The 12,890-nt window shown below is 35.4% G+C and overlaps 1 protein-coding gene across 5 annotated transcripts in view; it reads left to right on the top strand.

Moving 5' to 3' along the window:
• Exoc6b (exocyst complex component 6B) overlaps window positions 1–12,890 on the top strand; it is a 569,814-nt gene that overhangs the window by 102,584 nt on the left and 454,340 nt on the right. For 4 of the 5 annotated variants that reach the window (XM_078029030.1, XM_040271223.2, XM_078029031.1 and 1 more), the window contains exon 6: window positions 2,980–3,184. The exons of the other annotated variant lie outside the window; for it this stretch is intronic. In XM_078029030.1, the coding sequence (XP_077885156.1) occupies window positions 2,980–3,184 (205 nt within the window). The remainder of the gene's footprint in view (window positions 1–2,979; window positions 3,185–12,890) is intronic. 5 annotated transcript variants of the gene reach the window in all.

A 12,890-nucleotide genomic window follows, 5' to 3' on the forward strand; every position in this document is an offset into this window, starting at 1 on the left:
TTATTTCTATTCAATTATTTATTTTTGTGGTACTGGGGATCAACAAGACCTTGTGCTTGATAATCACATGATCTGCCACTAAGCTACATCCTCAGCCCCAATTGTAGTCTTAAAAAAAAGCAACAACCAAAGGTTATTAATCTTTTATGTATACATTACAAATAATCTTTACCAGTTTATTTCCCCTTTAAAGTTGTTATGTTCCTGTAAGCCCAGTGGCTCAGGAGCCTGAGGCAGGAGGATCACAAGTTCAAAGCCAATCTCAACAAAGGCAAGGCACTAAGCAACTCAGTGAGACCCTGTCTCTAAATAAAATACAAAATAGGGCTAAGGATATGGCTCAGTAGTTGAGTGCCCCTCAGTTCATCCTCAGTAGTCATCCCTGCCCAAATTCCTATGTTCTTTTTATGCATGACTAACTTTGTTTTCATTAGTTTTTTCAATCTTAGCTTTATTTATCCTCCCATGCTTATGAAAGCTTTATGGCCAATAAGATAAATACTATATCTTTTATTAATATTAAATGTTTCTCTGGGTTGTCAGCAATATTTGTGGTCTTAAAATCTTTTGTATCTCATATTAACATAGCTATTCTATTTTTTTAGTATATCATTTTCCATCTTTTACTTTCAGTTCATTTGTGTCTTAGAATCTAAATTATATTTCTTTCAGAGAGAATTCAGTTGGATTATGTTTAAAAAAAATTCCATCTGCCAGTGTTGGCTTTTTTTTTTTTTTTGTGAGTTACTTTCTTAGGAGTTACTCTATGGATTATGATATGCATCTTAATTTACCATAGTTTACTTTATGCCATTACAAATTTGATATACATAGTTATAGTTCTGCTTCATCCTAACTCCTTTTTCCACTCATCTTTTATATTATGGTTCACATATAACATCCGTATATTTTATAAGCCAAACAATACAGTTTGTATTACTTTAAAACACCTTATCTTCTGAAGAAATTAAGAGAAAAATGTGTGTATATGTGTATGCATATAATATACATATTATATACATATATAATACCCATAGTAACATATATATGTATGTGTATTTATATAAATTTCTATCACTGAGGATTGAACCCAGGGCCCTTTATAACTGAGCTACATCCTCAGCACTTTCTGTTTTTTAATAGATCACACTAAGTTGTTTAGGGTCTTGATAAATTGCTGAGACTGGCTTTGAGCTTTCAATCCTGCTTCAGCCTACTGAGTTCCAGGGATTAAGGTAGGTGCCACCACACCTGGAAATATGTATATTTAATATTTTATAATCAGTATGCATTTATTATTTCCTATGCTCTTCATTGTCTTCTGTGAATTCAAGTAACTGTTGTCACTTCTTTTTGAGCTTTCTTTAAAAGTATTTCTTGTAAGGCAAGTTGGCTAGCAAGGCATTATCTGTCTGCTATTTGAAAGTGTATTTCATTTCACTTTTATTTTTAAAGGATATTATCAGCTAATGATTGGTGAGAAGCTGGACTCAAGCTGGTTTCCACTCTTTGCCAATAGATTTGTATGTGGATTATGGAGTGAGTTAAAAATTTAGGTATAGGAAGGGGATATGGGGGGAAGTACACTGGCAACTGAAATCTACCAAATTTTACTGTATCCGTGTATGAATATACCACAATGAATCCCATATAATTTATATAATGTACTAATTGAAGTAATAATCATAATAATAGAAGGGAGATGAGTAGAGTAGAGCAAGTGGATTAGGGGGAGGGAGGTGAAGGGGAGGGAAATGAAAGTGATCAAATATGTTATGTGCATGTATGAATATGGCATAATGAATCCCATAATTATGTATAATAATAATGTAGCAATAAAAATGTTTAAAAAATTTAGGTAGGTTCCAAGTGTGCTTGATTTTTTACTTTCTGATAGGCCTATGTATGTACCTATAGCCTCCTAGTCCACCAGGCACATGTGAGGTGCTTAGGGCCTTTTAGATGTCCCATGTATGTCTGCACAGTCAGACAGCTAGAGCTGTGCAGAGAGCCTCCCTCTATATGTTCTTTCTATGACCTTCCTGTTGAATTTTTTTCTTCAGTCTGCCCTTTGCCCCAACCCAGACTGAAACTTTAGACAAGTGGAGCTGGAGACTTTCTTTATTCATATTTTAATTTTAATTTTTTTAATTGAGTTTACTACTTCAAATATTGGGTTTTCACCCTCCACTCCAAATCATGTCCTCCCCTAATGTCAAGTTTTCATGACTAGCTATGACTAATGACCAGTAGAAGGGTAATTGGTGGTTTTTGGTAGGGGTAGGTGAGTGATGGAAGTAGCCCCAGGCAAGATTACTACAAGAGCCCCATTGTTGAGCAGTTCTCATGAATAAACATTTCTGGATTTGTTGTTCTCATTTGTTAAATTTCCAGAACTCTGAAATGGTTGTTTTTGGTAGTTTTGTCCAGTGTATATTTGTTTTTTCTTGGGTAGAAAATTTGCCAGTTTCTTTACTCTGCTGTAGTAGAAGTGTAGCTTTCAATACTTCGTTTTATAGGATGATTTTTTTGGTCACTGAGATGATCTTTTAAAAATTATTTTAATCTTTATGTAATTAATTCCTTATTAGATAAATTTTAAGTTTTATACATTTTTTGATAAAATCTTTTTTTTTTAAATTTTTTAATATTTATTTTTTAGTTATCGGCAGACACAACATCTTTGATTGTATGTGGTGTTGAGGATCGAACCCGGGCCACACGCATGCCAGGCGAGCGCGCTACCGCTTGAGCCACATCCCCAGCCCCTGATAAAATCTTTTTGATTATATTTTTCTAGTCTTTGAAAGCATATGTTATTTTTTAATGAGATTTTTTTCATTGATGTTTTAGTTAAAACTGTATTTATCTTAATGTACATTGAAAACTAATTTAGCCTAAAAATTTTTACTAAGGAATATGTCTGTGACCCTAAAGAAGACTAAAAGTCCAGCTAAAGGTGATAAATTCCTTTTGTAGGCATTATCCTGCACTGAAAACTCTGGAACATCTAGAACATACCTATCTGCCTCAAGTAAGCCACTATCGATTCTGCAAGGTGATGGTGGATAACATTCCCAAGCTTCGAGAAGAAATAAAGGATGTTTCTATGTCTGATCTCAAAGACTTTCTGGAGAGCATCCGCAAACATTCAGACAAAATTGGAGAGACTGCCATGAAGCAAGTAGGTCTTGGGTTTGTGATAGGTTGGCCAGTGACTTTGCACGTATTCAGTTAAACATGGGTTTCTCTTTGCCAAATGTCCTGTTTCTTATTATTTTAAGGAAGTCCTTTGTCTTTGGGAACACATGATTAAAAACGTTTCTTATTGTCTTAACAGAGCAATGAATTATTGACTATTATATGGTTTTGCTCTGTGGATATTCAGTAAATACTGATTGGTTATGATGATTTATATTGGAGAATTGAGGAAAATTAATTAAAAAATACTTACCTTGGTTTTAGCTATGATTTGACGCTCATAGTATTTTAAAGTTCTTCTTATAGTTAATTATCTAGATTACGTTGCATGTGCCTATGGAGGGATTATCTACTATGTAAGCAATATGACATATTTTACATGGGTATTTCTGATATTAAAAGGTCTCATTTTTCTATTGAGAAATGCTGTGAATCATGATCATAGAAAGAAATTTATTTATAGCTGACAAATTAATAAATGTGTTAGAAATATTTAGATTTTTTTAAAAAAAATCTTTGTCTCTTAAGTCATGAAAGCTGCAAAGAACATCTGGATTTCTTTTGTCATTATGAATAAAGAGTAGTAATGACTTGCAGTAGTACTTACTTTTTAAAATTTAAGTCACATTGATTTTATTAAAACTTCTCAGTATACCTGATGATGTAGCCTACAACAATAAATAGAAGATTTAGTTGTTTATGGAAAGTGTTTTTTGGTTTTATAAACAACAATGTTTTTGAATAGGTCATTTGTAGTTCTTATCATTCTGTGGAGATTTGCCGATTACCCTTTACTAAGGCACTGCAGATATTTTCTTTTTAAAAATTTTGTTAGCATTGCACTTTACAGAATTTAAAACTAGTCAATGACAAGCCTGATAGAAATAATTATATGATTTTTTATAATGATAGAGAAACAAAAAGTAATCATTGAAAATATAACTTTGCATTGCTGGGTATAGGAAGACAGGTATCTGGTACAAATCTTTAACAACTATGGTTTACTGATTTTTGCCAAACTTTCAAAATAGGTGAGTGTAGAACAATGCCTCTGTGGAAATTGTCTTTTTTAAAGGATGTTTTTCCTAGGCCTCTGGGTAAGAAATTAACTTTACTTCCTTTTGATGAAAGAATCTATTAAAAACATTATTTCTTTGTTCAATATGAGGTTAGCTGGTCTCATTCCTTAATATTCTGAAGAATATGAATGCTCAGGGGAAGTTGAGAGAGTTGCTGAAGTTCAAACAAATCACTTGTAAAGATTGGATCCTCTAGCGGAATTCAGGTCAGGTTGAAATGAATATATCTACTGTGGTACTCAATCTGTGTAAATGATTGGCTGTTTGCCTCATACAAAGAAATGCTGGAGAAATCTTTTATAAATTCAGACTTTTATTAGGTCTTTATTCCCCCTATAAAAATTTTCATCTCAGCAGTAGCTTTTATTGTATGAATTATTATCCTGATGTGATATATACACACAGATGTGTATGTGTGTGCATGTATATGTACACACATTTTTTGAATAAAGATATCTTTTGTATTTTTCAATTTTTTTTAGTACCTAGAAAGTAAAGATATGATATGAGAGGAATTACCATATACTTCATACTCAGTGAATGTCTAATATATATTTTAATTCATGGATATTAGAAAAGAAGGAAAGGAAGTGGTGTATTTCTCACCTATATAAAGCCCCAAATGGTGTTTCTGACTTGTGACTTTTTCCCCCCACAATGGTGATTTAGGAATTTAGACTCTTTCCATTGTGTGGCTCTGCTGTCTTTAGTATACTAGTCTTTGAAGATTGCAACCATGAGGGAAAGACCAAAGAGTATCGCATGTGGGAGGATTTTTAAGGGGACAGGCATGAATTTCACACATTATTATTTCTGCCCACATTGCATTGGCTAAAACTCAATTAACATGGCCATACCTATCTACAGTGAAGATTGGGAAATGTAATCTCACTTTGTCCCTAAGATGAGGAGGACAGATTTTGGTGAATAGAAGCCAGTCTCTTCACCTTCTGTCCTATGTATAACTGTAGAACACACCCACCCCTTCCTTAAGGGAGAGAATCCAGTGGCCCACTTAGTCACAACATCCATCTCAAAAGTCTAGTATCTTTCAGGGATGCTCACCTCCTCCCCCACCATTAGGTCCATATGTGGCTCTTCATGGGCTGATGACCAGTTAACTGAAATTATAAATCATCTGCACCTGTGTCTCCTCTTGTCCCCAATATACAATGAAAAAGCTAAAATAAAAATAACTACAAACAAAACTTTCGTTTAGGAAAGGAAAGAGTAGGAGGCAAACTGTTCCCTGCTCCATAGCAAATCATGTGGTCCTCTTGGGTAGACATTAGGAAGTCCCTCAGCATTGTTGTAGGGGAACTTCTTTGCTTAGACCTGGATTGTCTAGAAGGAACTCCTTTGTCCATTGTTCTGCTATGCTTCTAGTTGTGCACTAGTTTTTTTCCCCCTGCATATACTCCTGAAGTGAATTCTGGGGAATATACATTCATTAGAAGGCATATTTCTTTCTCTCTTTCTCTATTTATATCTATATCTACAATTACATCTGTATTTGTCTTACTCTCCCTGCTTTCTGCTCCTGCAAGTTTAGGGATCTGAGGGTTGTTTTAAGGCTCTGAACAGTCAAAGGTTAATTTAGTCCAGATTTGTGTTTTGGGCATTATACTTCCCTTGAAACTTGGTAGGCTTCTATCTGTTTCTTTCCAGTGGGTTCTATGTGAACATCGTACCCAATGTTGTTTCCTAAATAAAGTTTTCAAGAATGGTTTTATTTTTCTTTTTCCCTGTTTAGAGAATTAGTGAAGGTGGGGAAGCATAGTGCTTGCCTCATGCCTAATTTTGGTTTAATGGTCTTACTTTGAGGCTATATGAAATAGTGGATGGGAAGACCATATTTGAATCTGATCTCTGCATCAGAATTGAGTCACTTTGTTCAGCTAGAAGTCTTCCTGGAGTTTTATTGTTCAATCTTTATTCTTTTCACTTACTGTTTAGAATTTATATGTGTTAAGCTTTCTAAATCTCTGAGGCCCAAGTTTCTGGATGTCTTCTATTTCTTATAATTTCAGTCTGCAAATTAATGAAGACTTTTATAGCTTATCTCTTTTATGTAATACCTTATTAAAGCAGAAAGTAAATGCCAATTGGGCACTGTAACTCTTTTTATTCACTCATAGTGCTACAGGACCAGTTGGCATTTGGTATGCTTTTCTTCTTACTATAGGTTCTAGTTTTACCAGATGTTTTCTCACAGTATTATAGGGCTGTCCAGCCTTTTGTCTTGTTAAGTGTATTCTTGATTCCTACTGCCTGATTACTAAGCCCAAATAAATGTATTCTTGATTCCTACTGCCTCATTACTAAGCCCAAATAAATTTCCCCTTCTTTATGTTTTATTTTGGTTGCTGTTGTGTTGGTAATATTATGCTTCTAACACCAGTTTCTGAATTTGTTAAATAATGCTAATTGCTGTAATAGTTAAACTCCAAAATCTCAAAATATATATAAATATTTTTTCTCATGTAAAGGCCAAAATGGATGTGCTTTGTGGGGTAGCTCTCCTCTCAAGTGATTATCAAGGGAGTCAAGACTCTTTTAAGTTATGGTTCTACAACTTCAACCTATAGCTTCCAAGAGTACAACAGAAGAAATAGAGTAAAGAATATAATAAGATTTTTTCATGTACTATTATGGTTTGGATGCGAGTCATCCTTAAATGCAGGAATATTCAGAGGTAAAATGATTAGATTATGAGAGCTGTAACCTAACTTGAATGTGGCAGTTGTAGGCAGATGGGGTGTGGCTGGAGGAGTTGGGTCACTGGGGGCGTGTCCTGGAAGTGTGTGCCTCTTCCCTGTGGCACCCTCCCCCTTTCCCTTTCTCTGCTTCCGGACTCCACTACCAGCTGAGCAACTTTCTTCTGCGGGGGCCCTTTTCCCGTGGTGTGCTGCCGCAACTTGGGCCCAGAGCAATGGAGTCAGCCGTTTATAGACTGAGACCTTTGAAACTGTGAGCCCTAAATAAATTTCCCCTTCTTTAAGTTGTTCTTGTTAGGTATTTTGGTCACAGAGACATAAAAGCTAACTAAAACATGGGGAAACATCACTTCTTCCAACATTACATTGTCTGGAGCTCAAACCCTACATGGGAGGTTTACAAATATACTGTAGCTGTGTGACCAGGAGGAGGACGAAATAGGTTTGGTGAACAGCTAGCTAGCCTCTGCCATAACTTGCTGTTGAATTGACTAGAAATATAAGTATCTTCCTTGTCTTTTTTTTTTCTTTCTTCACAATTGTCATCCTTTTAACCACCTCCCTGATATGTTTGCTTTCTAATTACTAATTCAGTTTTTACTGTTGTCAATGCTGCTATTTAGAACTTTTTGTTCAATAATTATGGTTTTGACTTTAAAGAATTTGTTCTTATTTTTATATTTTCTTAACTGTAACTTCCCTTTTGAAAACATTACTAAGTAGCATTCTTTAGAATTATTGAGAAAACACATTTGAAGGTCTTAATGTTGATGGTCGGTTTGGACTTTTCCAGAAATTTTGTAGATGACTTTTTCTTGGTGAACATCCCTCTTTTCCTTCTTCTACTCATTATCTCCCGAGTTGCTGGGTGATCCATGAGTGAACTTTGTCCTTAGTGTAGTGAACTATTAGAGTCAGGTTTGTAGATTGGCTTCTCTTGTGATATACCAGCCAAAATAAATCAGCAGAAGGGCGCCACTGTAATTAAATTCTACTGAACAAGTTAGGCTGCAAACATTTGAGATTATAATCTTAAACTGTTTGTTGTCCAATTTCACCAAAAGATGAAATGCAAATAATGCTATTTGAAGATCATCTGAAAGATATATCATTTATCCATTCCTCCATTTGAGGTTTTACATTGGCTCTGATGGAACTTTATCACTAGGAAACTCCTTGCTTTGATTGCAAGTGGCAGGCAGAATTCTGAGATGACTTCCAAGATCCCTTCCCCCTGGTGTGTATATCCTCTAAAATCTCCTCCCCTTGAGTTGGGCAGGCTTGATATAATCTGATGAGCTTCCTTAAAAGAGGGTCAGGGGCCAGGCACAGTGGTGTACTTCTGTAATCCCAGGGCCTTCTGAGGTTGAGGCAGGAAGATCATAAGTTCAAAGCCAGCCTCAGCAACAGTGAGGTGCTAAGCAACTCTGTGAGACCCTGTCTCTAAATAAAAAATATGAAAAAAGGGTTGGAGATGTGGCTCAGTGGTTGAGTGCCTCTGAGCTCAATGCCAGGTACCTGTCTCCCCGCAAAAAAGGAGGGTCAGGAGATCAGAGAGAGAAAGTTAGACAGATTCAGAGCTGCAGCAGATGCTCTGTTGTTGGTCTTGAAGAAACAGGATGCCATGTTTTGTAGAGGGCCATGTGGCAAGAAAATATAGGCAGCCATGAGTTGTTAAGAATGATCCTTGTTGAAGCCAGCAAGAAATGGCAACCTCAGTGTTAAAACTATAAGGAACTGAATTCTGCAACTGTCAGAATAAGCTTAGAAGAGTACCCTAAGCTCTAGATGAGATTAAGCCCCTGACTAACACCATGATTTCAGCCTGGTGAGATTGAGCAGAGGATCCAGTAAAATTATGCTGAATTTCTGAATTACGAAAACTTGAGTTAATAATTATGTAGTTTTAAGCTGCTAAATTCATTGTAGCAAAAGGAAACTAATGCATCTAGTATTTTGCCCTCAAATAGCATTACTTTTTACTAAATTGTACATTTATTTTTTTATTTGGACCAAGGCAACAATGTTATAGACTGGTTTAAAAGGTCCAGGTAGAAGTCTGTTTTTCTTCCACTGTATCTGGGAAGCTGCAGGCAAATCAGAAAATGTACAAGTGTGAAAATTAGGATAGAAGTTTACTCATTTAGCAGAATCTGAGGAGGAGTTTAAAAATTATTCATTTTACTGCTTATCATTATGTTGAATTTTAAGATAAGAAGTTATGTTTTTAGTTTCAAAACCTTTTTCATGTTTCCATGTTGCATTTTTTTTGGTTCTTTCTGTTTCTAACATGGATGTTAGACTGAAAGTGTGAGGTTCTGCTATGGGAAATAGAGCCAGCTTTAAAGCAGGTAGAAAAAAAGCCTCCATTTTATCCTTCTCCATTTTCTGTGTTCATCTTCTTCCAGTATGCTTCTAAAATACTGTGTTATCTTATTTTGGAGTTATCACTTTAGCTGAAAGTGATTTTTCAAAAGATACCCAAAGAAGTCTTTTGTTAACTCTCTGCTGTTTCCTAGTTTTTCTTTTGAAATTAATTTCTGGAATTTACTTGTTATGGGACTGATTTGTGTAGGAGGGAATTTCTGTATTTCTTATTTTGATTAGTTTGCCTTAGGCTTTGTGGGGCTAAATAACATTTGTAACATAAACATTTCTGGCTAGGTTGATGTCTGTGTGAGTCTCTTTAACAAAAAGAAGGATTATTTATTTTTAAAATTCTAACATGCCTTTGCCAAATTTTATGCGTTATATAACCGATGTTAAGGAAGTAAACTGGTAGCCTATAAAAGAAATAGAAGGCTTCTAGATATTCTTCCTTTAGAAACTGACCATTGGATAAGAGTAGTTGTCATCATGATTCTTTTAGTTTTTGATTGTTTTTGGTTAAATCTTGACTAAGAGCTTCATGGGCTCTTTTATTTATTGTGAAGAACAAAAAAAAAATTTATTTTTTTGATACCAGGGATTGAACCCAGGGGTGCTTAACCACTGAGCCCCATCCCCAGCCCTTTAAAATATTTTATTTAGAGACAGGGTCTTGCTGAGTTGCTAAATACCTCGCTAATCTGCTGAGGCTCGCTTTGAACTCCTTCTGCCTCAGCCTTCCGAGTTGCTGGGATTACATGTGTGTGCCACCGCGCCCGGGAGTATAGAACAATTTTTTTCTTAGCTCTGGTATAATACTCCAAATGTTAAGTACTCTGTAAGGCAATATTTCTGTTGAAATGTCTTGTGTGCTGGACTCCATGTAGACCTCCACAAAATGTGGCCTTTGGAGTCAAAAGAGATTGGTCTGGTATTTCTGGATTTACTTTAGATTCTCTTTTATTCTTCATTTTGGTATTTATCTATATTGACTACTTCCTGATCTTTGCTTTTTTATCTTATGGGTGGCCTAGGGGATAGGTGGGGGAATCTAAGAACTGCTGTTGATTCTTGGCATATACATGAATCCAAATAGCTTACATTCAATAGTACATTTTCACAGAGAGTCTGAAGAGGATAGTAGGGCTTTAGTGTACTGTTAAGTGATATGATAGTTAACAGAATAGACTTGGATTATGAATTAGACTCCTAGTTTGACATTTGTTTTATGACACTGAGCAAGTTGTTACATCAGTCTTCACAACAATGCTATAAAATTGAAAATTTTAACCTTCTTTGCACAGATAAGGAAACAAGTTTAGATAGATCCAGGATTTAGCTTAATTATAGCCATATACTAAATTAAAAAAAAAGAACCATTCTAGGTAAATGGTGAATGTGAGTAGACTGATGGTAGAGGAGATAAAGAGGTAGAACTTGATGTATTGAAATACATTTTTTATTCCTAAAATTTAATTGCCACAGTTTCTTGTGGCAATTTTCAGTATTGAATGAGATTTCCTTTTTAAGAATAATTGTCTTCTTTTTGCCCCCTAAAGTTGTTTCTATTACATATACTTTTAAAATATATTGAACCTGATTTCAATTAAAAAGCACATGTATATTATATGACCATTAAGTTTAAAGAATTGATGTTTCTTTACTGCTATTAAGTTGAGGTGAGAAAAGAGAAATCAATCATTTCTTCAATCTAATTTAATGAGAATTAGGCAGTTTGTTTTGAGCTTTCTACTCTTCAGGGTAAAAAAGGAAACTATATGATTGTGTGTGTGTATATGATTTATTTGTTTGGGATAAGCAAAATACACTAGCTTATTGGGAGAACTTTTCCTTTATTAAATTTTAAGAGAACATTGCTGTATGGAATCTGTAGTTTGAGAATATGGCTTTGTGGTGTGCTTATTTTAAAATAGACATTGCTTAGAAAATTCACCAGAAGGGGTAGTTATTACATTATTCATGTCATCCTGTGTGTGTGTGTGTGTGTGTGTGTGTGTGTATTTCTGTCATTTTGAGATTAAATTCTTTAGAGAATCTTCCTTTTATTGGACCTTGGCTTGTGCTAATGAGAAACAATATCTAAAACAGTATGTTGTCCCAAGAATAAACTGAATGAAGAGTGGAACAGAAGCAAATAACAGAAATTGACTTAAGTATATAAAAAAGAATTTAATAAGTAGTATAGGTGGTGTGATGTAAGACACACACACTCACATACACACACACACACACACACACACACACACACACATACACACATTGGCATCACATTCTATAGATGAAAAGTTGAGTTTGCCCTTTGTAAACGCTACAGGTGGTGAGATCAGCACAATGCACAGGAGTATCATCTTCCTGTCAATCTGTGGAGGGCTCTGATGGGTTCAGCTTTTCTCTTCCAAAGGTGGGTCATGCCTCAGGAAAGGGACCTTGCTTGTGTTTCATTTATAAAGAAATTCGGAGAAGGGCAGAGAACAGCTAGTCAGCTGTGCACCGTGTTATTCCTTGCTGACCAGACAAATGACTTGGCTAGGGGGAATTCTTATATCCATGCCACATGTTTCAGCTAGAGAAACCTAGTATTTTTCAGATGATGCTAAGTCGGGCTTGCTGAGCTCTGAGAACGGGGACAGTAGAGAACCACTAGAGCCCTCCTAGGTATCTCAGAAGAACAGTGGGGCACCCCATTGCTTTGGTTATTGGTTTACTTATCTTGTCTTCCCAATCTTCCCAACCAATCTGTGGTTTCTGTAGGAGTAGGGGCATGGTTTTTATTTTTCAATCTCTAGCTACCTTACAAGGGTGGTAAGGAGATGGTTGGTGACAGATACTTGGTGATAGGAGATAGATACTAAATCAATTAATGACTATATTTAGTGTGTGTTTAATGTTCCTATACCTTCCAGGAAAAGCTATTTTTTTATGGTCTAAGATATTAGTCTTCAATTGCATTTTTATTTAAGTATATAAGAATATTTAAAATTGCTCTTTGAATGGATTTTGACTCTTTTCTGAAAGTACTGTAGTCATGCTAAGAAATAATCAGATTGACTTCTTGTTAATGAAGGATTGAACATTTATGTCTTTTCCCTCTCCAGACTCATAAAAGCAGTAGCTGTAAGGGAATGTTTTAAAAAGCACAAGCTTCAAACCTAAAGGAGAGTAGATAATAGCAGAATTGTTAGGAAGCCAAAAAGTAAAAAGATATGTGATAATAGTCTTATCAGATCCAAACAACAGTTAGTACTATACCAGCAATACAAACCAGCAGTAGATAAAGCTGAGGCCAACCACTTTTATGGGTTCACAGAACTCCCCAAATCATAGAAATTTGTGGTATCAAGTTGCTCCTGGGAAAGGAGGTAAAACTGATGTCCAGATAGGGTTGGCTGAAAGTCATTTTCAAAAACAGATAATCCCTATTTCAACCCCAGCAGGACACTGGAGAAAAATAGACAAAAGATGAGGGTAGGGGAACCATATTGAAATAGAGTGAAAGTCAGGATAA

This window comes from Ictidomys tridecemlineatus, chromosome 12 (assembly GCF_052094955.1).
Source record: "Ictidomys tridecemlineatus isolate mIctTri1 chromosome 12, mIctTri1.hap1, whole genome shotgun sequence".
In the NCBI taxonomy this organism is placed as follows: domain Eukaryota; kingdom Metazoa; phylum Chordata; class Mammalia; order Rodentia; family Sciuridae; genus Ictidomys; species Ictidomys tridecemlineatus.